The following is a 27264-nucleotide window of genomic DNA, read 5'->3' as shown; positions in this document are numbered from 1 at the left end:
TGTGCCGTCACCCCAATCCACCAAAAGAAGAGCCCAGCATAAAAGACAAAACACACAAAACACAGACACGCACGCACATACTGGAAGCTAGCCCACAGCGGCCGGCCGGCCCCCTGGCAGGGGCTGAAAGGGGGCATCAAGTGAGGACAAAAGCGGGGTTTGAGTTGAGGTGGGGTTGGTATTCTGCTCGGGTGTGTATACCTGCTGGGCCTCAGGACTCCTCGGTAGGGGATGCGGGCCACGCGGGTCACTGGGCCCAGAGAGTGATAGAACCGAGTCCTGTTCAGAATAGGATAAGATAGGATAGGGTAGGCGGCACGGAACACACTTCTTTTTTTTTTTTTTATTATTATTATTTTTTAATGTTTTTGTGTTTTCCCTTCATAGCACTTTAAAGGGATTTACATTGAGGTGGAATTAAAGGGCTTTCTCTTTTGGATGGTGATTTTCAGTTCATCTGAGAGTCGCAGAACAACAATTTTGGGCTGACAAGATTTCAAGACATTCCTAAGTCTTAAAATCTCAGGATGTCTTGAGTTTTTAAATCTCAGGAGCGTTGCGGGGGATGAGGCGCAGCGGCCTTGGAAAAAAAGCAGGATGCATTGTGTAAACGTGTTATCACGTCAAGGATGAAGAATTTCATATTCAGCATCTTGATCATGACTACGATGGACCAAAACGGCGCCGACAGGGATGAGGACCATCACACGGTTCTCACCTCTCGAAAGCCGGCCACGACACTTCCTCGCTGAGTTCTGAGCCTTCGCTGCTTCCTGCGTAAAAAAATGTAAAAAATTTAATGCAGCACAAAAACTTGTTTTGGATAATGTTAGTCAAGTGTTAAAAAATATATATATATATATATAAATATGAGTTTTTATTTTACGGTCATATTGTCCATTTGTAGTGCTCACCAATGGAAATCCCGCTTGACAGCGTGGAGCTCTCAGCTTGTCCCCGGGTGGGACTGTTGCTCTCCATCACGCTGTCGTCCAGCAGGTGGCGCGAGCCGGCGTTGGGGAAGGTGGCACTCTTGAACTCCACTGTATTCATCTTGTGGATGAAACTACGAGGACGCAGCGAAATATCAGTACCGGCTGACAAAACCGATACGCAAAATGTGTGAAAAGACTGACTTGTAGCCCAGACTGTGACACTTGCGGTGCCCGTACGGCAGCAGGTTCCTTGGTGAGGGGGGCGTGGCCGGGACTTTGGCGCCGTCGGCCGCCATTGAACACTTGCGGCCGCACAGAGGAGACGCAGACGCCTCTTGACCTGCGGGATGGAACGGCCATAAGTTGAAAGTCTAGAATGTTAACGTGAGAATTCCCGCATTAACAAATTCAAGCTTACCAGCAAGATCCTCTTTGGAGGCGTTGGCACGCGGCGTGCTGGTTCCAGGCTCGATCCTCTGCGACAACCTGAACCAAAAGCACGTTGAGAAAATAAGCTTTGCTGGTAGTTTGAATCTGCGTGCTGCCGACTGAGCGGCCACTTACTTGTAGTTGTCGTCCTCTACAAACTTCTGCAGCTCCTCGATGTACCTGACTGAGTTGAGATACTTTTGTATGTGAGGCAAGAGTGGGATATCTGAAAGATACATGGAGAGAGTCTGTGTGAGAAATCGGTGGGTTAAGGAGTGACGTTTGGATCTATGCTGGGGGCACTTTCACACGAAAATCGCATCCAAGGCAACAAGGGCGGTACCAGCGACTTTAATGTGAATTCACAATCTTGTCGCAATGATGCAGAATTATTGATCGATTTCCCCAATCGCATTTTGTGCCAGTGCAGAATATAATTATCATGGGAAAAAAGGCATCAATAGCAGAATACTGTTCCAAAATGTAGGGCTGGGTAAAAAAAACAAAAACAAATTCATAAAACCATAAATCAATTATTTAACTATCTCCTTTTTTTTCCCCTATAAATTCTTAAGAAAATAGAATTTTAAGGACCAATTTTATTTTGTATCTTACAGTTTTCTTGAAATTTACTGTATTTTCTTACATTTATGAAAGGCCCGACTTATTGCACTTTAAGGCAATTCAGAATCTTTTAAGTTTATATTTACAATTATTAAATTAGAATTATGAAAATATTTGCATCTCATCCTTGCTGACGTCATATGCTTGTGTAACACTTTAGTGATTATAACATGTTACTTTCATTAATACACTTAAACATTTGACCAGTTACTGCCTGCGCAAAATTTACTTTGGAATGCAATATTTGTGGATTTTTTTTTATCATGTCCTTGACATTTAAGAATAACTGATTTTCCATAATTAATTGATTGAATTGAAACGGAAAAAAAATAACCAAACTCGATTCAATATGTCAGAGGGTGGATAACTGCTGGGTCAACTTTGTCCGCCACATTATAATGTCAGGGTTGTTGATACAAAAAGCAGGGAAAAACGGCAAAAACTTGCAAAACACCCTTTACACGGGCAATCTGCTACCTTTGGTTAGGGTCTACTACTACCTCCAAAAAGCAGAAAATTGCATCGTGGGAGGGCTAAAACTATTTGAAAAATGTTTTTCATGTGATCTCAATAAATCGCCAATTTTCTGCTTTTGCTAGCAGGTCTGGAATGTATGAACTAGGCAGTATCCTGCCTCTGAAACTATAATTGATAGGTGGAAAAGTCTCAGGTCAACTACGTCACCCCCATACGGTGCTAAAGTTGTTTACAGTAGTAGTGACAGTAGTCACAAAACTGTCAGAATTATCAGTGCCGTTTATACAGAACAGTTTTGTATGATAGCGCATTATTTCCACAACTGTGTTCAATTTTTAGCTCACCGTAAGTACAGGATCTCTGCAGGTCCGATATGATTCTGAGAATGTTATTCATCAGGTTGGAGCGCTGCTCGTTCTCCAGGATGCTGCCCGTGGACGGGTAGGCAGAGTCCACGTAGGTCAGGTCGGACAGGTACATCCCTGAGAGAGAGAGAGAGAGACAGGAAGGGAGTCGGGTTAAGCTTCATCGCATCGGGTTTGAACGCCTCGCTGCGGAGCCAAATGGGGACGAGAGCCATCTGTTGGCGGTGTAACAAAAACACATATTTTCCTGGGAGCTCAGCCCGTTACAAAGCAAAGACAAATACACAAACAAGACTGGGAGCACTAACGGGGTTCGCATGCCAGGTTCGAGGGGTGCGTGCGGACAGTCGACAAGTAACACTGAGCAAACTCTCTGTGGAGTTGAAAATATTCCTTCAACTTATCATTGCCCCCATTTTGCCTTGGACAATTTGTCCGCATAACAAGACACAATCATGTGTATCCAGTCAATTTTCCATAATATCTCCTCTTTAACAACGAAATTGAGAGCAGATGGAAGGCAACTCTTCGCATATCTGACATGTCAGCTTGCACCTTGGGCTTGCTTCATTCTAGCAGACCCACATTGTTTGGATCCTATAAGAAAAGCGACAGTTGGTGTAAAATGAGGTGAAAGAGTAAAAACATGGACGGAGGTGCGATCTCACAGGCTCAACCAAGCACGTCGAGAATATCAACAGTATTTTCAACCTGAATGCAAGTGACAAAACATGCATAAAGTATGAATGAGGTCATGGAATATCTTCGTCTGAATCTCTGAGACAGAAAGAAAACGTTGCCGTCTGCGGTTTTGTTCCAAGCAGATGATGGTGACGATAAGAGGAGAGTAGGCAGGGTAAGACAACACACCCCGGAGCAAGGATCGGTCCAATAAAACCACCAATCAGCCTGTGGTATTGCCAGCAGCAGTTTGTAATAATGAGCATCTACCCGTCACAGGAGGAAAAAATGGGCAATCAGGAGGCTGGAAGACGCGAGGCAAGACGCGTCTGAAAGAGCAGCAATCAGGTCAATTAGGGTAAACGCATAACGGTAATTAGGCCAAATTTGGTGGGTGGACTCTGGGGGGAGGGGGGGGGTGTTCTCAGTCCTGCTCCTTGCGTCTCCTCTGATCTCATGATCCACAAATGACGGCGAAAAAGATTTTTTTGTTTTGGTTTATTTGGCCTGAAATAGCTCTTTTGACAGGATAGGTTACTGACTCCTGTACTAGTAGAAGTTTTGGAAGTGACTGAAATGCCCTAAAAAAACGACGCTGACCTCACACAAGGATTTGAGATTGGAAATATTGAAACAGGTTTAGCATTCAGAATTGTCGACCATTTTCTGAGCATATCAAGGAGGAAGAAACATAATTTGCGCATCCAATATTTCAGATTCATTTTATTACCTTTTGTCTTCTTCTTTTTTTTTTTTTTAATTATTATTATTATTTAAATATTTTATCTAAAAAAAATAAAAATGTAAAAAAATAAAAATAAATTCTACTTCCGGTATTTTATATATATATATTTTTTAAGAGAGACACAGGGAGTTACAGGAGAGAGACTCAGGTTCCAGACCACTGTACTAGTATAGAGAATATTTCTCCTATTCCTAGTTAGTTTGTTTAAGTTCATGAATGCACCGCGATAAACCTACTGTATTCTGTTGCATGCTAAAATGCTAGCTGTAGTTCAAGAGCAATTGCGCCCCCTGCTGCTTTGGAATGAGCCTGAGAGATTTATGACTTTTTTTGGGAGTGAGTTAAAAAATGTTATTCCTTTTTCTCCAATCAGTGGCATCAGAAGTAGGCCGGGCCACTCCAAAGAAAACAGAGGGGTAAAAAAGACGGAGGGTGGGGGGACAATCTGAAACTCCCACACTCCTCCTCCTCCTCCCCTTCCCTCCCTTCCTTAAATCACCCCCATCCTTTTGTGGAAAAACTGGAGGCATCCGTTGTCAAGAGTTCAGTCTGTGCGAGAGGCCGGCTCATGAACCTTGGCCCGGGCGCACATCGTTGGGAAGCGGGCCTCAGCACGTCTATTTTGCCAGCAACAGGGCAAAAGAGAAGAAGAGAGATGAATCCTGGACGCTGCTGCTCGGTGAAATCACAACACAGCGCACACGGCAAACCCTAACTGCAGGACGTGCAACTTCATTGCTCTAAAAAAAAAAAAAAGGTACGAGTACGTTCTCTTTGAACGCATGAGTGTGAGTGTGTGTGTGTGTGTGTGTGTGTGTGCAGGCTGCAGATATTTGCCTAGAAGCTTGAGACAGAACTATTTAGCAGGTCTAATGTTTGTCCGGTAAACGGTGACCGGCGCAGGAACACACGTGACTCTAGCATGACATCTGTGTGAATGCAGACGGGGATTCACTCAACTCAAGAATCATGAAGTGGCATTTAATTTGTGACTTGCCTAGCAGCAACAAGGAGAGAGAGCACAAGAGGAAGGAAGCAGCATTCCTGCCTAAACACTTGAGGAAGGTTGACCCGATCAGATGGGGGAGATTGTAAGATCCGGTTTGTTTTTTTCTTAAAGTCACAGAACCACCTGAGGCAGGCTGGTTCAACTCCAGGTGGAATCAATGACGTTACAGCAATATACACAGTGTACCCTTGGCATTCAATGAGGTTGGGGGATCAAGCCCCGAGGCCGATTATGGATTATTGGTGGAAAACATTCCACGCGACAGCACATCTGTGATTGTTGTCAACTACCAGGACAGGCTTTTGGAATATGCGTAAAACGGTAATAAGGAGAAAAGACCTTGCGTTCCGAAAGTAGAGAGTAAATCATAATATTTATCCATAGCTCCAATAAGTCTGGAAAATGAGAGGGTAAGGCAAGACGCAGATATAAAAAGAGGGAGCAGATGCTTGACCAACATCCAGGACATTCCAGCTCTCACCTGAGACTGCGGGTCACTTTGCTACGCTAACCACAAAGCTCTTGACTCTCGGGTCGTTTCTAAGACATTCGGCAAGTGTGCGACTGGCTCTCAAGCACAGGTTAGCAAGTTCGGACGCAGATTGATAGCACTCTCAGACAGAGCCGGCTGAATGATTTCAACGTTCCGACCTCAGGCCACGTGCGAGAACCTTCTCACGGATGCAGATATCCAAGATCTCTAACAGATGTCTCGGTTGATCAACTAACAGACAAAGCAATAAAGCCTCGTTTCCGCCAAGCGGCAAACGTACATTTAATTCTTGTGAACCAACCAGTCCAGGATGTACCTCGTCTCTTGCTCAAAGTCAGCTGGGAAGAAAGTCCACAATGAGGACAAGTGCTAGAGAAAATGGACATATTTTCTGTTGTGAATTTTTTTGTGACATGTATAGCAACTGGATTAATGGATGAATTTGATCTATGCAACAGATCAACACGAGAAGGTTTACCAATCCAAACTGTACACTTTGGTGGAAACCATCTAAATCTAATATATATTGGATATCTGCCCAATTGGAGTGCATGTGAATGGGCACTTGGACCTACAGTGTAAATCCAGTCTTGTTAATAATAGCTGCTTGCTGGTAATGAGAAGCCTGGACACAGTTGACAGGACAGGTCATCGCAGGATTAGGAGGAGGAATCTAACAAAGTATGTGAGGGGTAGTTATGGAAACTTTGAATTCAACACTAACATTATCATTCATTCTGGGACGAATGTGCAGTGGGGAGAAACAATACCAGATGTGAATCCTTACAATTAAGGGCTTTAATTCACTCCTGGTTCTCCACTCAACCCCGGATCCCCGGGCGGCTCGAGCCTCACCTTCCCAGCGTCACTCGCTAGATTACGTCTAGAGGGGTGGGGGGTGGGGGGGGAACCCACCAGAAGGGGCTCCTACAGAGGGAATTTCCACTATTTAACGGGATTTGATACAATGCCCGTGTGTGTTCAAGGCGAGCACACAGGAGGTTGTGTGCGTCCTGCAGTGATGGGAGCAGGGGTGTCGGGAGATTGGGGGGGGGGGGGTGTCCTTATCTTGACCCAGTGTGACAGACCGTCAACTACTCTGAACTCTAGAAGTTGAACAGAGGCAACGGAACTCCTTTTGTCTCCTTTCAAACTTTTAAAAATAATACATCTGTAATTGCAATACCCTGACACGCTGAAAACAAAGTATTTTTTTTGTCAGAATCTGACACTGGCCAATGCCTGTTGCTTAAATGAACTTGTATGGAGGCAAATGGATGACAGAACCGCCCCACAAAGAGCAATTGATTGAAGCAGCAGATGGATGTTGGGGGGGCGAGAAAGGAGTTAGCTGGAGGAAGGGTGGGGCTGCACCCTAATCCAGCGTAAAGACCTCTGACCTGACCATCAACCAACATGTTTAGGGTTTCACTACAAGAAGAAGGAAAACAGATGGGGGTGCCGGGGGGCCTCTTTTGGGGGCGACTACCCAAGGTGAGATAGATAGAACTCAGTAGCCAACTAGTGAGACGTCTCCTCCAAAATGAGCTACTTAATCTGGGAAAACATCTCCATTCTACCTCCCCTCCGCCATCTTTCACCTTTTAATCCCAAGGGAAGACCCCGACAACTGCTGGCTTGAGTCCCGTTTTGTGAAGAAAAACCTTCACAGCTCCTTTTTTTTTTTAAACATGTCCCACATGTGGCGTTTAACAGTGAGACGTAAAACACTGCCGCTCATAAGGCAACACAAAAGCATTTTCCATCCCACGCTGGTGACGACGGCTAATTTCTTGGAAGGTATTTTTCATTTTAGTGGGCTGCATATTTGGGTCTGAAAAGGTCAGCCGGCATGCTGTGCTCACCCTCACATCCTGGATTTTGTCTGCTTACCGACACTTTCTCTCTCCCACTCCTCCAACACTATTTGGAAGTTAGAGCTGTAACATCTGTGTCAGCAAGTTGAGGGATGGAGGGAGTCCGTTTGTGCATCACACAAACAGTGGCTGGTGACATGATGTCATAATCAAAGGCTTGGACGACAGCTCAACAATGAGTCCGTGTGTAAAGGGGTGACTTTTTTCTTTTCTTTTTTTATCTAAAAAATTGCTCATTTGTTGTTGATTTCCGGGACCTTTAGGACAAATGGGAGAGTCAAAATTCCAGATGGGGGATCCTTTTTTTTTTGCTGGGAAAAAAAACAGTAAATGGGCTATAAAAAATATACATTTTTCCCAGGTTACAGCTTTGGTAAATCAATGCAGACAGTAAGGATTGGTGCATGGAACAATCCACATCATTTGATGAGTGGAAAATGCATCAGGACTTGAAAAATGAACTCTTGTTGGTCATAAAACATATAATGAATGAGTTTGAAACAAGTATGGATGTACCCTATATCATAAGGAATCAAACTCGAGGCCTGGGCGGCCAGATTGGGCTCACTACTACATTTTTTGTGGTCCAAAACTAAACAAGACTATAGAAAATCAAGTGTCTACTTCAAGTTCATTGGTTGAAAAGATGTGCAGTAGTTCCATAATTTAATATTTCACAATTTCATGACTTCCAATTTAAAATTCTATATGGTTTTAACAATATACGTGCTAAAAAATTTCAGAGGCAATTATGTACACTCAATATTATGATGAAGTGATTATATATTGACATGACTAGCCATAACTATTGTGTGGCCCACGATTTAACAACCGTGCAGACACAATAATACTTTTCTCCCGCATGGTCCCATCCGAGAAGTCGTCAAAATGCATAGAACTGCATATCCTAAGACCCGAATGAAGCCTCTAACCAAATGTAATAGAAGGCTATCTGCCCTTGTAATTGACCGAAACAGACATCGGATGTACAATGTTATCATCATTATTCATGACATCATCAAAATATGTTGAACAATTGTGTACACACACACACCAATATAATTGTAAACCAAATAGGAGATTTTCCCTCTGGTAAAAACGCAAGCGGTTTCATTTCTTCCCCCCACTCTTCCAAACATACGTAAACCATTATTTCCAACGTTATAAGCCCAAAAAATTCTCCTCAGCTGTGCGGCAACCGGCAACACATGGAAGAATTTACATTTGTACCAATATACGTATATGCGGGCAGGAAAACAACTTCAACCATCGGGTAGTACAATAAGCTGCTACCGAACGCTTTAATTATTAAAGGATGGATGCGGGGGAAAAAAAAAAAAAACTCAGCTCCTGTATATATGCTGTCAGAGACAAAGAGTTTCTTTCATTGTGGACAAGTAGGGTGAAAAACCTTTAAATGAGTCCATAAATCTCAGGAACTAGCAGGACTCGTACAGCGCACACCTTCGCCAAGGCCAATATAACGCCATTTTTCACTCTGTCAAATTGATTAAATGAGTCCCCCCCCCCCCCTTGGTACTTAAGCAAACTGGCAGTTTTTAGTTTTTTTTTCACCCCACCCCCACAAAAACGGTCTTGGAAAAAAGGTCTAAAGATTATTAAAAGAATCAATTTTAAAAAGTCATTTATAGACGACACCTGGTAATCATAGCGTTGTGTTAAACAATGGGTGGGGAATTCTATTTTTGATAATAATAATAAATCCTGATAATAATCATTTTAAACCTCATTGACAAATGACCTGGAGGACCTGGTCTTAATGTTTTATTTAAAAATTAATAAGCAAAAGTTAGCCCACCCATGTTCAACTGAAAATGATTGAAAATCCCCGTAGGTCGAAAGAGCGTGTGATCAAAGTACAAAGCAAGTAGGTGACATTACAAAATACAGTTGTTCCTTTCATGGCAATGCCAAAAACAGCAAGGTAGCTGAATTAAGCCACAGTGCAGAAATAGCGAGCCGGGAGGAGAGGCCTGTTAATAACTGTTAGAAGGTTGAGGACCCGGCTGTGCACTTAGAAAGACTTATGGCGCTGGTCCTGTAGCCAAAATATATTGTAAAGCGGGCGGGGTTGGAGTCTTGCGGCGGCTCTTTTGTTGCATGCTGATTTTTGCTGCTTTCACAGCTCTGTTATTGAACAAGCGCATCTGTCGAGAGTGACGAACAAGACAGGAGATGGAATTAATCCTGTTGCCATTTGGGGAGAGAAATCAGTATCAAGTTTCCCTTTTGTGTGCCAAATCGCTTTCAGTCAAAGTGATTTAGCTAAAACCGCAAAGAGGAAGAGTGGGAAGAGGGCAGAAAGTGTGATTACATGAGAGGAGACTGACTGCAAAACGAGTGCAAATATGAACAGGGTAAAAAGGAAAAATATATATTTTCTTTTTAATCAATGAGCCAATCCAGGTACCCTGGCTCTCCCAACAGTCCAAAAACATGTGTCATTGTCTTATAATGTGCTTATAACCTACAAGTGTTTTTCCATGTAAATAATGACTGTAATTATGACGTTTCTACTGTGTTATTATATTTATAGACTAAGGCACATTCTCACTTATACACAAATTCTATTTACGTCATTGCTGTAGGAAATTGATGGAGAATCTTCACCACATGCATGAAAAAGTGCACTTGCGGGTGCATGTTTTTCAAAATAAATAAAAAATCATGTAAACCATTTATTTATTTTATTTTATTTTTTTAAAGAGTAGGCCTAAAGCTGAAATTGAAGCTTTACTAAAAATGTTTTGGGATCATAATTGGCAATTATCATCATTTTGGGGGCTGTCAATTACTCCGATTTTTTCTTTCTTTGTGGCAGGGCTCTGTCCGTATCCCCTGCAAGTAGTGTTGGTTTACTGTATTGCTGCTGCCTAAGTCATTACTGGCTGTCGTCTAGCCTTTTGGGAAGATTTGTAACACATCCGGATAGTCACTCACACGCAACTGATCGCCATAATCCGGTTCCTTCTGAACATAGATCCAAGGGAGAGGGGGGGGGGAAGAGTTGTCAGAATCCCTCAAGAACCACAATGACGTCTTAAGGGGAGACACAGAAGGGTTTCGTGGTCTTTGCCATGAGTCAGGACAGACTGTCAGGAGTGATGCAGCCGGATTAGAAGAAGGCAAGAGCAAGGCCAGGGAGCTAAGTGGACTGGCGTCATCGTTGCTGTGCCAGTCGTTGATGGGAAACAGAACCAGAATTAACACTAGATGAGGATAAAGAGTAATTTGTTGAAAGATATATGGCCTTCTGAGTTCTGACTCCATCTTAACATGGATTTACATTGCAACGTTCAAGTGGCACACTTCAAATTTTTTTCCTCTCAAGTGGCATAATTGAATACACATCATCATATAGAAATGGGCATGAATGTAAATCCAGCGGTCACTCAGCTACACTAAATCATAGTGTGTGATTGTCGCTACAACCCCCCCCATCCCATCGCTTTTATAAAAGCATGAGAACGGGACAGCATGTTCACACACACACTGCCAATTCAGGTCTCAGCTCTTGCACCTTCCCTGTGAGCATTTGCTGCTTACTTGAAGGTCTCTCACTTGCTTTGAGCTGTGCGAGAGTCATGTTAGGTCACAGCAGTTTCCTCAATTTTAACTGTTTAACTACAAAAATGTTGACACAGCAATGTAGTGGTGGATGTGCAGAATTGTATAGGAAATTAATGTTTATGCTGTGATTACCCAGCAGTGTATGTGGTTGTCTTTAGAAAAACTAGACATTAATTAGCCAGAGTGTAGTTGAGAATGAATGGGAATGAAAAGGCCAAATGAACTAAGATGATGTAGTCAAAAAAACATGGTGGACAATTGGGTTAGATTTAAAGAATGTGGGGCTTGAACCCCTTTTTAAGAGCCTCTGGGTACACGATTACACACCAGAGTAAAACAGAAATCATGTTTGACATTTTATGGATGAAATTGCAATGACGAGGCAATTTGAAAAGCTTAAAATGCTGCTGGCAAATTTATTATTGATCCCGAAGAAGTGGTGCTACACTTTCATGTTTAAAAAGGTGAACGTCATAATACGCACTCCCACCTGTTTAAAATGGACACAAATGAGAAGTTTGTTTTAAATACAGAGCCGTGGAGGAAAGAGTTGTGATGATTGCCAAGGTTCCAGGAATAAAAGATTGCACAAACATTCCTGCTGTCAAAGATGTAATTAGTTTTGCATTCCACTATAATAGTGATTTCTAACCAATTAATCACTCCTAAAATTGTTAACTGTGTCAGCTACATATAGTGACCGGCACAACAATTAAATTATCTTCCACTAGTGGGAAGAAGGTACCATTAACCTGTGTATCAACCACTTGCCAAGCTGCAATTTTCCGTGATATTACCAACCATGGCAGACATTTTTATTTTGTGGTGCGCTGTGAGATTTCTCGAATGTAAAATACGTGCCTTGGCTCAAAAAAAAAACTCACTGTACAACACATGAAGTTTGCTAAGAAAGCAAAGTGTGAGAATAGGTAGCAAAGATAAAGCTCAGTCATCAGTCACCGCACATTGGTTCTTAACCTCCATGCCCTCAGATAAACAGGGTGTCTAAGTGCGGGAACCAACGGACAGAAAACAGACCTCCAGTTGGCAGGCCATCCAAATGTGTTCTTTCAGGTCTTTTCATGCAAACAAAAACAGAATGCTACTGACACACTTCTTTTAACAGCCACTCACTGAAAAGCGTCAAACGCCTTCACTTTAATAGCTTAAGGTCGTCACCAACTCTGGTGTGCACGCGATACCACGGCGGTTTCACTTTGTCGGTCAGAGGCTAATTCGAGAGCCAATGTTGCAGTGGTTCTCAAATACTTTTTGGATCCAACTATCGCAAATACAACTATGCCTTACAAAGGAGGCATTTGTCTAAGGACCCTCTTGACAATCCTAGCACCAATCAAACATGACTAACACAAGAAAAAAGAATAAAGTTTTAATTTATATTGTAATATTTAATATGAATGAGGGGGAAAATATATTTTAAGTGAATTTCAAATATACAACTTGATTCTCCTAATATTGGGCTTTTTATTATGGAAAAGACACCTTAAGTCCAAAAAAAAAAGAAGCTAAATATAACTGAAAAAAATTATGCCTTTTGTTATAAAAAAGGACTTTATTCCTGCAATTATACGCCTCCATCCATTCATTTTTTTAACTGCTTAACCTTACTAGGGTCGTGGGTGAGCAGGAGCTTATTCCAGCTGACTTTTGCCTTTTGTCCGAAAATAAAAATGCCGATCCACACTTGGATGTCATATTTAGATTATGTTACAATTAAATCAGAGCTTATCATTGGGTCAAAGCTGAGGTAGGGAAGAATAACAGGTTTATCGTTCATGTTTTATTGGTCACCAGTCCCTGCATGAAGTTGCTGTATGTGCATTTTATTGCAAATTTTTTTGCTGACCCCCTAGTTACGGCTCACGGACCCGAACTGGAAGAAACTATAGACTTTAAAGGTCTGGTCTTCATGCAGGTGGGCCAAGGGGCCTTGGAGGAGGGGAGCACAAGTAGCTGTCCATCAACCCACCAAAAGAGCAATGCCGGGGCTGATGTGGAGCCTGTGCGCCCTCCTCTGCCTCTCCCTGTGGGAGGGAAGTTCCTGCAGGAACTCCAGGGAAACCCGGAGGACGTCTCTTCACAGAAGTAAAAGAGCTCCTGCAGATCCCGATGCCAAAAAGTGTTCCTACACCTTCCTAGTGCCTGAGCAGAAAATTACAGGTTTGAACCCTTGACGTTTCTGCCTGTTCCTTAAAGATGCCTGTGAATATTGACTTCTCACTGCCTGCCTGCATACGTCATGTGTTATCAGGTCCAATCTGTGCCAGCTCCACAGGCCCCGAGCCAGACAAGGACAGAGTGACCCGCATGGACCTCGCGGACGTGCGGGAGGTGCTGAGCAAACAGCGGCGTGAGATCGACACACTGCAGCTGGTGGTGGACGTGGACGGCAACCTGGTGAACGAGATGAAGCTGCTGAGGAAAGAGAGCAGGAACATGAACTCAAGGGTGACCCAGCTTTACATGCAGCTGTTGCATGAGATCATCAGGAAGCGGGACAACTCCCTGGAGCTGGCCCAGCTGGAGAACCGTGTCCTCAACGTGACCTCCGAAATGATGCGGCTGAACTCCAGGTACAGGGAGCTGGAGGCCCGCTTCGCCAACATGGCCGCGGTGGTCAACAACCAGTCCGTGCTCATCTCGGCCCTGGAAGAGCAATGCCTGAGGCCGGCGGGGCGCAGTGATCTGCCGGCGGTGCCGCCGCTGGTTCAGGTGGTGCCGCAGACGATACCAGTAAACAACCGCTTCACCAACGAAATACAACGGGACCACAACAACAGGGCGTTTTCGCGAGGATCACGCACAAACTCGCCCACTCCGAGCCCCTTTGGAATTGACCCTCCACCGCCGCAGGGAACACTCACTTCTGACGGTGGGTACTAGTCAAACACGCCGGTCTTCAGTTTACAGTGGTCCAGAGTCCCGACATCCAAAATAAAAAAAGAAAAAAAGTTAATTTGGCATGTAATGAAAGGTTTTAGAATGGCCAAGTCAGTTTCCAGATTGAAACCTTATAGTGCATGCATTTTACTTGCTGAAGGAGATACTTGAAGGGAGTAAGTCCAGCAAAACCATATGAAGACGTTATGATAAATTGGCCACTACCAGCCACTGGCGCTTTTGACAGCGATCTAAAGAACAACAACATGACGTCACCGACGGGAAGTTGACCTGTCCAAGGATACTTCCGTTAACTCCCCTGGGCAACATCATTCTGCTCAATATGCATTTGGCAAAGAAAGCGCAGTTCAGAACAATCAGACAGAGACGGAGAGTACTGACATACTAACTGATTGGCAATTTAGCCTATAGTTGTTCTATCGATCATGACTCTCCCTCGTTTTGCTTGAATAACTGTTGACAGGCTACCATCTAGAATATTCTTTTAGCGTGCAGACAAAAATATATTTGATGCATCCTTGGCATGTCATTGAGACAGTGAAATCATCCAGTCCTCTATTGGCCGCCCTTCAGTGAGCATATGTACCCAATTACTCTAGATTTTGGGTCCAACAAGGAGAAGGAACTAGATCTAGCCAGACAAATCCTTACTAGAGTTTGAACATGCAGGTTACAAGAGCGTGTTGTGTATAATAAAAACACAAGGAGTGCACAAAACCAAAGCATCCAAATTCTATAATATTTGCCCCTTGTAACCCCCCTGTACTTAACTTGTCTCATCCATACTGTAGGTTTAAATTTTTAACAGCTTTTAACAGCAGCGCTGACAGATTCCTTGTTTTATGTGCATATGGTTGAACAAACAAACAAGGGGGTTTTGGTGAAGATTATTCACAAAGAATAGTTTATGACTAAAATAATCCTTTCATTTCATTGTCATTACAGTGTACAGTGGTTGAAACAAATATCCTCAGCATACTGAACTGACAGTTAGGATGGGAATGAAAAAGGTATTATTTCACCGCCACCCCCCCCAAGATTCAACATTGACCACTAATAGAGTAAGGTCTACGTATGCTCACCATTACTATAAATACACATTAGCAGACCACAGTTTGGACTACTTAAGCCCTTTTTGAAACCGCTGTGGCTTTGTGGGTTGATTTTGTTTGAAATCTCAACATTTCAGTGCTTGTGTTTGCACAACGTGACATGACATTGACAGAAATGAAGAATAGGGGAATGGATAGGAGACCCATCAGTAGAAAAATAGAAGCTTGTGTAAGGAAGGTATAAATACCGAGGGCCTGATGTCGGGTTGTGGAGTGATCCCACACTCAGCTGAGAAAACCATCTTCCATAGGCCTTTAGGCCCCTCACGCAACACCGACGTTCATGCTGGTTTATTAACACTCACACAAGGGTAAACGGAGGAAACGCTGTGGGATGATTCAGCTGTTTCTGCTTTAGGGCCATGCGCTTGTGAATATTCATTCACACAACAATCAAAAGCGTGTTTGGATGGCTTTAGACGGCAGGATGTTTGGAGGGTTGCGGCTGAAAGGAGATGTTTTGCAACCCTTCCAGACATGGACACTTTATTTCCCATTATTTTTGTATTTTTTTTTAATTGTAAATATTATATTTTATTATTTTTAGAATAATTGTAGCCCCTTCAGACCGTGACGGTCTGAGACCCGCATTTTTTCTGCTGGGCAAAATTCCTTTCTTTCTTTTGTTGTTGTTGTTGCTGATTTTGACTGTTTATCCACATAAGAACAACATTGAAATATTTTATTGGTGTTATCTCATGTTTTTAGTTGCTATAGTGGACGCCAGGATGATGTGGCTGTAATGTGTTGTAAACTTACCAAGCTTATATGCAACATTTTTAACATGAACTTCTGCAAATTAACTGCTTGGCTAGTTAAGATCCAATCATGAACCAGGAGTGTTGACATCATCAAAATTATGCGTTTTATTGGTTTAGACGTGCGGATATGTCATGTGCACTGGAACGATCTACGGGTCAAAAGGGGTTAACAATAGGTAATTTTAACTGTTAACTGAGTACTTTTTATTACATTACAATAAGCTTCAATGTTATATTTTCTTATCTTTAAATATTAGATTATATATAATTTATTGCATTTATTTCTACATTATTTTGCCCTTCACTTTAGATTTATGTGCATTCTATTTATGTTTTGATTATTTTGTATTTAATTTTTGTTTAGTCTTATTCTGTATTTTATTAGGTTTGTCTTGGTTTTAATTTGTTTTGCGTATTTTACTTTTTAGTTAGTTTTGCAGGTTCATTAATATTTGGGGAATTTTATTTCAATAAGATTTATCTTTTTTGTTAAACTTCAGGTCCATTCAAGGATTGTTTCCAGGTGCGCAATGCTGGTCACACCACCAGTGGGATGTACCTGCTGAAGACTGACGGCAGTGAGCGGCTAATACAAGTTTGGTGCGAACACGGCCTCGACAACGGCGGCTGGACCGTGTTGCAGAGGAGGCGAGACGGCTCGGTTAATTTCTTTCGCAACTGGGAGAACTACAAGGTATGAAATACAAACTAATTGCACACAACTTTGAAAATGCACATTTTCAAATGTAAACAGGTACGATTTGTTAAGTTATGTTGCTTAAGCGTATGTCAAATCACGTCTTTCCCGAATTTTAGTCACAAATCAGGCCCGATTCGACTCATGTGAATCAAATCCCTTGTCTCTAATATATTTGTCAAACTCGTAACAAAAACATCAAATGCAAGCTGGATTTTGTATTTGGGGTTCATTTAGAGCTGTGACTAACTGGCGACCAGTTCAGTGTGTAACCCACCTCTCGCCTAAAGTCAGCTAGGGTTGGCGCCAGCTGACCCGTGACCCCAATGAGGCCATGCGCTTCAGAAAATTGATGGTTGGAGGGTTCGTTTCGGGGCCACTAAATGAAGGCGTTCCGTGACTGTAAACGGTTTAGTTGCATATTTTCAAACAAAGTGCAGTCGTGGCCAGGGACCGTAACGCAAATATACAGAATTAGCAAAGTGCTGGTAGGTTGAGATGGAAATGCAGCATGTGTTTATCCTTCCCATGCGTCAGCCTTTTGCTTCACGACATCATTGTGATACACAACCAATTCCGCCGTTGGGCAACACAAGCAAAGCATCTTTTGCAGCTGTGAATTTGCTTAAGATGAGCCACGGTGACATTGTGACAAATCAGCTACAGCTTTAATGCAAATTATCCTCTCCATAAGCAAGGCACCCATTTCTGTTTTACTTGATTACAGACCTCAGCCACGTTTGAGAAGTCTTTGATGAGATTGCATTGCATTAGTAGCATCATTTTTTCTCTTCACTTTTACAAAAATTATTATCAAAAATTAATCACCCAGCTCTCCCTATTATGAAAATCCCTTTCCCTCGCAGAGAGGTTTTGGCAACATTGACGGCGAACACTGGCTCGGGCTGGAGAACATCTACAACCTGGGCAAGCAGGGCGACTACAAACTGATGGTGGAGTTGGAGGACTGGAACGGCAAGAAGGTGTATGCCGAGTACAGCAGCTTCCGCCTGGAGCCGGAGAGCGAGGGCTACCGTCTGAGGCTGGGCGCCTACCAGGGCAACGCCGGGGACTCTTTCACCAGCCACAATGGCAAACAGTTCACCACGCTGGACCGAGACAAGGATGCCTTCTCAGGTACATGACTGTCAGATGTGGCAAAAATACTCGCACACTGTACTTTAGTAGAAGTACAGATACTTGTGTAAAAATAGAGCTTTAAAAGTACAAGTGTAGCGAAAACCATATCTTTGCTATCGCTGTGAACTAATTAACAAAACTATGCAAAATGAGCTGTTTATTTTCTCTGAAAAAATAGCATTACATATGTTGACCACCAGCTGGTGGTTTTAGGCTGGCAAAAGACAAGTCATTCGCAACAAATCAATCTTAGAGCAAACAACATCAAACAATTTTCTTCCTGTAAGGCTAAGGATGGGGAATATTTTGAATCTACTGCATCATCATCATTAATGGGCCATGATTCACGTCCCCAACCATTTCAATCAACACTTCAAACCACTGCCTTTTTTATGTTGTATCGTCATCCGCAACAGTTGAAAAAAAAGCAGCATAGCAATTATACACAAGGACTAGAAAGAACAGTTGTTTCAAACATAGGGAGTAAAAGTGAAAAATAGAAAAAATAAATATTAAATATAGATAGATACTTGCACTGTATTGTGATTTTTCAAGTTTCTTTGCTATCAATAATGAAGTATTTGTTGTTGTCAGTGATCTATCAGCTTCACTTGCTCTTGATTGCTACTATTGTGTTTCCTCCTTAAGGCAACTGCGCCCACTTCCACAAGGGCGGCTGGTGGTACAACGCATGTGGCCAGACCAACCTGAATGGCGTGTGGTACAGCGGCGGAGTTTACCGCAGCAAGTTTCAAGATGGCACCTTCTGGGCCGAATACGGAGGGGGGTTCTACTCGCTCAAGTCTGTGCGCCTGATGATCCGACCCATTGACTAGATCCTCGCCAGTGGCTCACTAAATCGCCTGCCTTATTTCACACAAAAAAGATTCCTGTACACACACACACTGTACAGGTACAAGGAGAAAGACTGCCATTAAAGAAGAGGAGGCGGAATAAACGACGGCATATGTTTTTGCACGGAATGATGGACTCCAAGCAACTCTAATGCCGAAAATAATACAAACAGTCCTGAACCTCAAGTCAAGAAAATAATTCTGAATTGTTTCACTTGAGTCATACAGTCTGAATTGAGCCAAAGGCTCCTGGGACAATCAGTATTACTCCCAAGTGTCCCAGCTGACTCCTGGTGGAAAAAGGGAATTGTCTTTTTTCCCCCTTTTTGTTTTTTAATACTTAATATTCTTCAGGAGCAACTTACATTGAATGTAATTATGTTCATATGGAGGGCTAAAGAATAAACTTGGATATTACTTTTTGATAATCACAATAATTGTTTAGGAATTCCTGGCACTGAAATGCACAGGCGTGTAAATACCTTAGACCTTTGCTTGTGATAGTTTAACTTAAGGTGTGTTTCTACTCAGGCCACAATGTTCACAATGCCACTTTTGCAACTGGCTGTTTTCTCCCCCTATTATATCAGCGCGTATTTATGGTCAGCTCAGCCTTCTCCGTTGATATTCTGCCCTGTTATGTCATGTGTTAGCCAATTTTCAAACTGCCTGTGATGACTAGGGTTGCAGCAGAAAATAGATGCCAGCAAATTCTCATTGTAATTAAAGCAAACATTTATCCTCTCCCTCCATTTTCATTCCTTTTAAGTTTGTAGCAAGTGAAAATATTTATGCATACTGCCACGAAAGCCTTATTGTAAAAACCACTGCAGCCCTGTTTCGGAAATGCAAAATTAAGACGTTGCATACGATGCCAGAGTTAAAGGGTATACTTGTATGAAGGAAAGGAAAACAGTGACACAGTGCCAGGTGTCATTCATTCTGTCCAATTAAAATTATTTTGTAAAACTTTTGTGTGTCCTCTTCTGCTCAGCTTCAGCAACGGGCGTGCAAAATGAAAGAATGGTGCACAAGGCACACTAAGTGAATGACTGATTATTACTCCATGTACAGCACTTTGTATGCAGCCATGAGCCAACAAGAACAGATAGCAAAAATAAATAAACAAATGATCGCTGTGGTAAATTTACTTAAAACCCAAAGAGCAACGCAATTACTGCTAATACAGACAAGGAGTGGCTAAACAACAAATTAGGGAAGCCTTTTCAAGAAGGTGTGTTATATCACGGCGTCTCTGTGGTCTCTTTGTGTACCCATGATTGACTTGTGTGAACAGGAATGAGTTAATCAGAACAGAACAGAGTGGTACTGTGAAAAGCACAGACAAGGAGGCGGTCTGTGTCTACCGGGCCTAATGACAGGTCGGCTTTGGAGTCACTCACTCGTCGCTTTAGTACAAATGTGTCTCTGTAGAAAAGCTAGGTGAGCTTTCTTCAGCCTTGTGATCGGCAGAGCTCAGCTTCACACACAGAAACGATGACTGAATTTCAGTAGCTATGATATTGAACTAGATAATCTGCCAAACAAACAGCAAAGCCGAAAACACACACGGATTTTCCTCGCTTGAAACCGTGCATGATTTCATCTTGGCGTCTGAGCAAGGAAAGAGTGTAAATATTACAGGAAGGACAAGTTATTCCTCAATTTGTTGCTGATTTATACATTTGTTCTCGCTGAAAGGAAAACTGGTGTCTTAAAACATCCGCTAGCCAAATGAATGTTGAACAGAGGGAAGAGAAAACCGATGTTACGATTTTGTATTGCCAACACGTCACTCCTGCTTTCGTGTGTTTTTTTAGTCACCCCTCTGAACGGGAAATTCCTTGTACATGCAGCACACAGACCCCATTTGAGGCCTCGGTGATGTTCATGGGCTGATGGTGGTTAATATAAGGAGGATGTGTGTGTGCGCGTTACCTAGGTATGGTATACAGGACACCATGCTCTGGCTGCTTATGTAGTCCCGCAGACGCTTGTAATTGTCCTCTTTGGACATCAGGAAGTCCAGCCGGTCAAAGGTGGCCTTGTCCTTGCGACTCAGTAACTGGAAGGATATAGCGATGTGATTGTTATGCCATGGAAAGACAATCTGCAATATGTAAGATTTTTAATGTTTTCCAACTTAACTGCATAGAGTTTTTAACTATTAGTTCTTGTCAGGATAATATATTTCAACGTAATCTTTTGATATGTTAATTTTGCCACAACTAGTCATCCATCTTGTTTTGTTACACGTGTTACGTTTCATTAGCGTTTTGTTTGTGTGTTCTTTAAGAAACTCCCCAATTGCCAACTAAATAAACTAGGCTCGGCTTCAAAGTGGGGACAAACATACTCACCGCCCACGTTTTGGTGAGCCTAAAGATGGGAGCGCTCTGCAGGCCCGACACCACCGCCATGACGGCGTGGAGGTTGTTCATTTCGCACAATTTCTACAATAAAGACACGAGACATTAGCAATGTGTTTTCAATGCAAACAACCGCCAGGGGTTAAGGTCGTGTTATGCAGAGGTGGGGTGGCGTGTGTACCTTGGCGGTGCGAATGTATAGACTCAGCACCTCGGCTCTGATCTTCAGCGTCTGCGCGTGGAGGATCTCCCGAACCACCCAGAAACTGGTCTGGATTTTTAAAAACACACACACACACACACACACACAGGTAGAGATGTTAAGAAATACAAGTAGAGGTGAGCAAAAGCAGCCTCCATATATAAAACCCAGACAGAAAAGTCTTCAAAGTACTTATTTAGAGTTGTTACTTTAAAATACCCCCCCCTCCCCCGAGTAAGTTGATGCAATTTAATGATGGGGAACTTTCGCCACTGATGACATAATCAGCACAGACTCAAACACTTTCATGCAGAAAACAGCCACATCTCCCATGAATCCCCCATGACACGGCGGCAGGGTTTGTGTTTGGTAATGTAGCCATGCATCTACAAGGCTTTTTTCCCCTTACTCTGGACTCCACACTTTGAAATGAGAGGCAGCCTGCGAAGCTTCTATCGTCTCAAAGCTCATACTCTTAGCCTGGTTGTCATGGTAACGAATGCCAGCCTCGCCAATTTATTGGACGCAATGAGGGCTGGCTCACGAGCATGCATGAAGATGGAATATTGTGACAAAAGCATGTCACAGAGGTGTTAAGACACCTGGGAACAGTTTGATTTGTAAAAATAAAAAGGCAGAAGAAAAATCCAAAGGGTTGACATGATTTATAAACATAAATCCAAGTAGGGATGAGCATGAGACTGTGGAGTGGTTCCGCATACAAACAAGTCATTGATTTAATCAAGCTGAAATGGAAAGAAGACTGAGAAAGACAAGGTAATTGGTCAGGGGGTGTGGGTGGAAGGGGTCAGTGTTGGCCTCAACGTCACTGCGCTCAGGGGGTTTACGAGGGAACCATGTGCACCATGTGTTCTTAATAACACTCAGAACATCTGGACTTCTGTCCAAATGCAGACAAAATGTCATCTCATTTAAATTCTGTACTGTTACTCATTCTTCTCTCCTTCCACAGTGTAACTGGATAGACTCACGCAGCATAGCAACACAGGTGTGTTGAGCAGAGTCCCGGTGCGCTGTGTGGGACGTGCACACATTCGGACCCCACAGCTGGTTTTGCCTACTCTTTCCTGGAAAGAGTACCGTGGGTTGTTTTTCTTTCGAGGTAGAAGCAAGGAGCTGTGGAGTGATAAGTTTATCCACCTACTCCTGTCACATTCTCTTTCCGCTCCCAACTTTCATCTATGCAGGTATTGTAGCAGCAAAAAATCTGCATATACACTTTTTCCATTAAGTAATGTTACATACACACACTGTGGTTGTTAGGGTTTTCATCCCACATTCCAAAAGAATGCTTGAAAATTGTGGCTGTTCACCCAGTTTAGCTGTTGGATCATGGTCGGAGAGACAGTGTGGACATTAACTGCTTAAAGTAGCTCATTGCCACAATTTGGCAAAATTCAGGAGGGTTCACTTCGCATTTTGGGAACTAGTCAACTTGCCAAAGACTGACATACATACTTGTGTAAAAACTTGGTGGGTGGGCAGACAGTTGAAAGACCAACACATTTGTATACAAAGGGCCCTAGATTTACGATGGTCCGGACATGGGACAGAACTCCGTTGTAAACCTTCCTTAGTCTTGTAATTTCACACTTGGTGAAAATTATGGTGGGCGGGCACTTCAGAGAGCCAACTATTTGTACGCAAGCCATTAAAAAGCCAATTCTATGTATGTCCCCAATAAGGGTGCTTCCACACATACTGATGTTTGCAATGCTAACTCAGTCCGGTTCTGCTTCATAGATACCAAGACTTTTATTGGCCAAGAAAGTAAGGAGTAAATGACAAACTGTCAACATACAGCACACTTTTATATTTGTGTTTCTGTGTAGAATGCAAAGATGGATCAATTAGACATATCTGTGCAAAAAGGGAGCAGTTAATTGCCACATTCACAGCATGTGGAGTCAGTCTACCAAACTGAACTGAACCGCACATTCAAGTGGGTTGGGTACTGCCAAATAAATCAAGGCCAGCGGATTTGGACACACAATGAACACATTTAATGGTCTGAAGGTGACTAAAGATTAATATTTGTAATAACCTGGAACCAACGATGGAATACAGAAAATGTGATTATATCTGGTGGGGATTTGACAGTCTGCTATCTCTGCATGTTCATTAATCTGTGGAACGCTGGCATTTACATCTGGTATTACAGGATGTAAGTCATTACTACATCAGCGTTTGTGACAAAACTCATAAAGTCAGATCACTGTGCATTCGTCAACACGGGCTGTGGATTATTATCTGTGCCTCTTGTTTAATTGCCTGGCTGGGCTCCACTCCTGGCGTATGCCGGTGCCAACAAAGCTACGAGTGAAGGACGAGGATTATTGCTGCTCGGCAGGAGTCCGGCAGCCCAATCCCATTATCCAACCAGCTAATTTTCCTTGGCTAGCGTTTGAGCGGCCGACATCTTGAATCGCCGTTTGGGAACTGCCGCGCAAAGAATGGTTTCTTCAGCAACACATTCTTGCGTTATGGTCTCATCCGTTTACACTTGGTAGGCGCTGAAGGAGGGTTTAAAGGAGCCCAATGAACGAGATTAAAAAGGCGACCCTTTGTTCCAATGCTCACAACTTTCTGAAAAAACAACATTCCAGATAACTATTTATGCCAGGGATGGGCAAAGGATAGTCAGCAGGCAACATTCGGCACAGTCGGTTCTTCAAACTGGCTCACCGAATATTTACATTCACATAAATTGTGCAGTATGTGATTAGCCTAATAGCATAATTGCATAAGACATTTTTTACCTTAATGTCACAATAGCAATACACCAATGTGAGTGTCTATAATGTTAGCCATTGTGGAGATAGTAAACCACAAAAGGTTGAACCTGTAACAGTTTTCCCCCTAAAAACTCCTCAGTGGTAGAGTGGTTGTTTCCCAACCCTGAGGTTGTCAGTTCGATCCCAGGCAATTGGGACCGCGTCATATTATTCTTGATTCTTCAAGATACTGAGCCCCGAGTTGCTTCTGATGCTTTGTCATCAGTAGGTGAATGAGTAGTCAAAATGTATAGCGCTTTGAGGGCCTTGTAAGGTGGAAAAGCGCTTAATAAAAGTACCGCCATTTACCATTTACATATATTATTAATTAACCATTTTACACATTTTACATAGACCATTTAGACTGATTTATGAGTGGAATGGAGATGGCGTGGACAAATTATTATGCAAAGTTCATAAGCCAAGAAAAAAAAAGAATGATTTGCTAAGTGAATGAACACAAAAGGAGGACAAGGGTTGAAGAATGAGGCGTAATCTTTGAATTGCGGATGACTTTCCAATGCGATTATGACTCAGCATGCTCACCTGGTTGAACCTGCGAGTGAAGGCCACAACATTGGGAGCCGAGCTGTGCTTCTCCTTCTTGTTCCAACCGCAGCTTGACAGCTCCTGAGAACAGACAATCAGGAGAATTGACATCTGGAGTCGGAGCACAGCTAGCATTTTTACTTTTTGTAACAAATGTCTGCTCGCAGGTCACTGAGAGGGAGCAAGCAGATAAATGGTTGTAAAATAAAAATATATTGAGTAGAGTGCATGATTCCACTGAGGGACAACAATCTCAACGTCATGTCTTGTACACTTACATAGCAAAATGTCACACAAAAGCTACGCAAACATTTAGTGGAAAACAAGATTTCCTTAGATGTCCGTGTATGAACGATAGAGACTGTAATACACAATCAATCCTAAAAAGAAGTAGCAGCTGTGAAGGGAGTGATAGTGACAATAGGTTGACCATTTCATTAGGAATGAGTCAACTTTTGAGAAGTTTGTACTCTGCCACCAAGGCCATGAGTTAAAGACCACTACAGAGGCAAAATCTTCCATCAGACTAAAAGCATAACATGACCAGGACTGCACACAATAACCCCGTGTGAACGCCTTTATTGCAACAGATCTGGACAGAGGTAGGCCCCATTTGAACCTCTGCATTTGTAATATCCGATGTCAAATGGTAAAAGCAGACAACGGTGAGCTGAGACCTGGGTCCAAAACAGTGGTAGGGTCCAGACAAGGATGTGGAGACCTTTGCAGGATGATCATCACTGGCCTACATGGAGCTCGGATGTGGCTGCGGCGTAAAACAGGAGCACGGCTCATTGAGGTGAGTCAACTGTTTATTTAATAAATTGTGCTTCCCCTCTGTAGACCACGTCAATCATCATTCTCTCTAATATCCACGCCATTGCACGTCTATTTCGGAACAACGGCGCTCTATGGTTTTGACAGCTCTTGACCACCGATCTGGTAGCACAGGCAGGTGGTCGAAAACCCTTTAACACCAAAAGGCCTCAGCAAATTATGCTGATCTTTCAATCCGGGGCCACCTGGACTTAATTTCAGTGAACCGTACAATATAAATATGATGTTTAAATGTGGACGTTCCACAGTGGTGTCTGCTTGATTTGTGAGAGCTGCAGTAAAAAGGCTAAACCGGCAAGCCACAAACAGTGGAAGATACCTAAACGCTGCCCATGGTAACACAGCTGGGCACATAAAAGTCAAAATTTTGGTTATTAAAGAGCAAAATGACACCTAGAAAAGATGACGTCAACTTGTTTTAGTGGCAAATGATCGATTAACGACTACAGACACACTTCAGTCCAGTAGGACTTAAATGCACGTCAGGAGAAGTATCGTATAAACAGCCAGTCGGCGCGGAATAAGATAACCAGCTGCAGCAGAACCGCAGATGCGGATGACCTCATGAGTGATACCGCAGCGGTTACTTTTCCCATTGTCTACATTGTAAATGAAACCTGCAGCGTCGGGTACCCTGGGAGATCTGAGAATGTGCAGCGTGCCAAGACAAGAGCGGAGGTATGATGGAAAAATTGATTAAACAAGTTGCGCATGCGGCAAGAGACCAGAGATGTGAGGGGGGATTCGCTCGAACAGGAAGGAAAACAGGGATTGTTGATTATGTGAACATCAGCTTGCGGCGAGACCAAGCAGAACCTTTGACTGATTGTGAGACGTTGCCAAGTTTAGTGGCGCAGGTCAACAGGCGTACTTGTTCCCTCTTGTTTTGATAAAAAACAACAACAAGGGTAAGAGAGAATTACGATAGGGATAAGGGCAGCCATATAACGCACCGCTGCCTCCAAAGTGTAGACTCTGGCTAGGATCGGCTCTATGTTCCAGCCAACATTACTACCTTTTCCTGTGCACACCATCAAGGGCGATGACTTTACCAGGCGCTCTTTTGCTACAGGCCACTGGACTGATCGTTTGTCAGGAGCAGTAAAATTATACCGAGCGTGTTATCACGTCAAGTATGCGGCGCGACCTTTGCCACAGTCTGTCTCGATCCGTGATTCCCAACTAGTGTGCCGTGAAAGCTCATTAGGCTCTTGATACCACCAGGGTTTCTTTTACACTGCCTGTAAAAGTTTGTTATTCTAAAGAAGTCACTGGCCTGTATGAATGGCAATGACATGGAATTTGTTTTAATTTACTGATGTGAATTTATTGAATGTTTAAAATACATAATTAACTTGTATTAAGGATTGTGTTTTAAGAGAAGTTTCTTCTTTACAATGCAACTTTATTTTGACATTATCTGTAAAGAAGCTATTTCATATTTCTTCTGTGGAAGTGAATACATGCTACTGCTGGGAAAATATTATTTTAAAAAAAATGCACAGGTGCAAAAATAGGCAAACGCAAATCTTCATACGACCGTAAGGATAAGCAGTATAGAGGACAGATAGATTTTGTGGAGGAAATCAAAAATTTTATTTTAGGGACTTATTGCCAGCCCTTGGTTACCTCCAAACTATGCATGGTTTGCTAGTCACAATTGCACTTACAGTATGTGTTTTGTTTGTGGAACAGTCTCAGCAATTCAGTGAAAAACTCCCTGACTTTTTTGCCTTTCCATATCGCCATAAAATATGCCACAAGATGCTACCAAAGTCATTGGTGCTAGTTATTAGTGAA

General features: G+C 42.7%; 2 protein-coding genes across 4 annotated transcripts in view; one reads left to right on the top strand and one right to left on the bottom strand.

The window, feature by feature from the left end:
• Nucleotides 1-27264, bottom strand: part of ralgps2 (Ral GEF with PH domain and SH3 binding motif 2) — a 54693-nt gene that overhangs the window by 6828 nt on the left and 20601 nt on the right. For 2 of the 3 annotated variants that reach the window (XM_077584720.1, XM_077584721.1), the window contains exons 6-16: nt 24625-24708; nt 21263-21352; nt 21073-21165; nt 20651-20777; nt 2810-2947; nt 1500-1590; nt 1354-1421; nt 1137-1275; nt 915-1066; nt 719-773; nt 202-279 (exon numbers count right to left, since the gene is read on the bottom strand). In XM_077584720.1, coding sequence (XP_077440846.1) covers nt 202-279; nt 719-773; nt 915-1066; nt 1137-1275; nt 1354-1421; nt 1500-1590; nt 2810-2947; nt 20651-20777; nt 21073-21165; nt 21263-21352; nt 24625-24708 — 1115 coding nt within the window. The remainder of the gene's footprint in view (nt 1-201; nt 280-718; nt 774-914; nt 1067-1136; nt 1276-1353; nt 1422-1499; nt 1591-2809; nt 2948-20650; nt 20778-21072; nt 21166-21262; nt 21353-24624; nt 24709-27264) is intronic. The other variant, XM_077584722.1, reaches the window with a different exon arrangement.
• Nucleotides 4814-19456, top strand: angptl1a (angiopoietin-like 1a). The gene is made up of 6 exons (XM_077584132.1): nt 4814-5013; nt 13163-13407; nt 13499-14119; nt 16522-16715; nt 17585-17855; nt 18507-19456. The coding sequence occupies exons 2-6, from the start codon at nt 13227-13229 to the stop codon at nt 18692-18694; spliced, it is 1455 nt and encodes a 484-aa protein (XP_077440258.1). The 5' UTR covers nt 4814-5013; nt 13163-13226; the 3' UTR covers nt 18695-19456.

This window comes from Vanacampus margaritifer, chromosome 13 (genome assembly GCF_051991255.1).
Source record: "Vanacampus margaritifer isolate UIUO_Vmar chromosome 13, RoL_Vmar_1.0, whole genome shotgun sequence".
Taxonomy (NCBI): domain Eukaryota; kingdom Metazoa; phylum Chordata; class Actinopteri; order Syngnathiformes; family Syngnathidae; genus Vanacampus; species Vanacampus margaritifer.
Note: the sequence above shows the minus strand (reverse complement) of the source record. Positions and strands in the feature narration are given on the sequence as shown.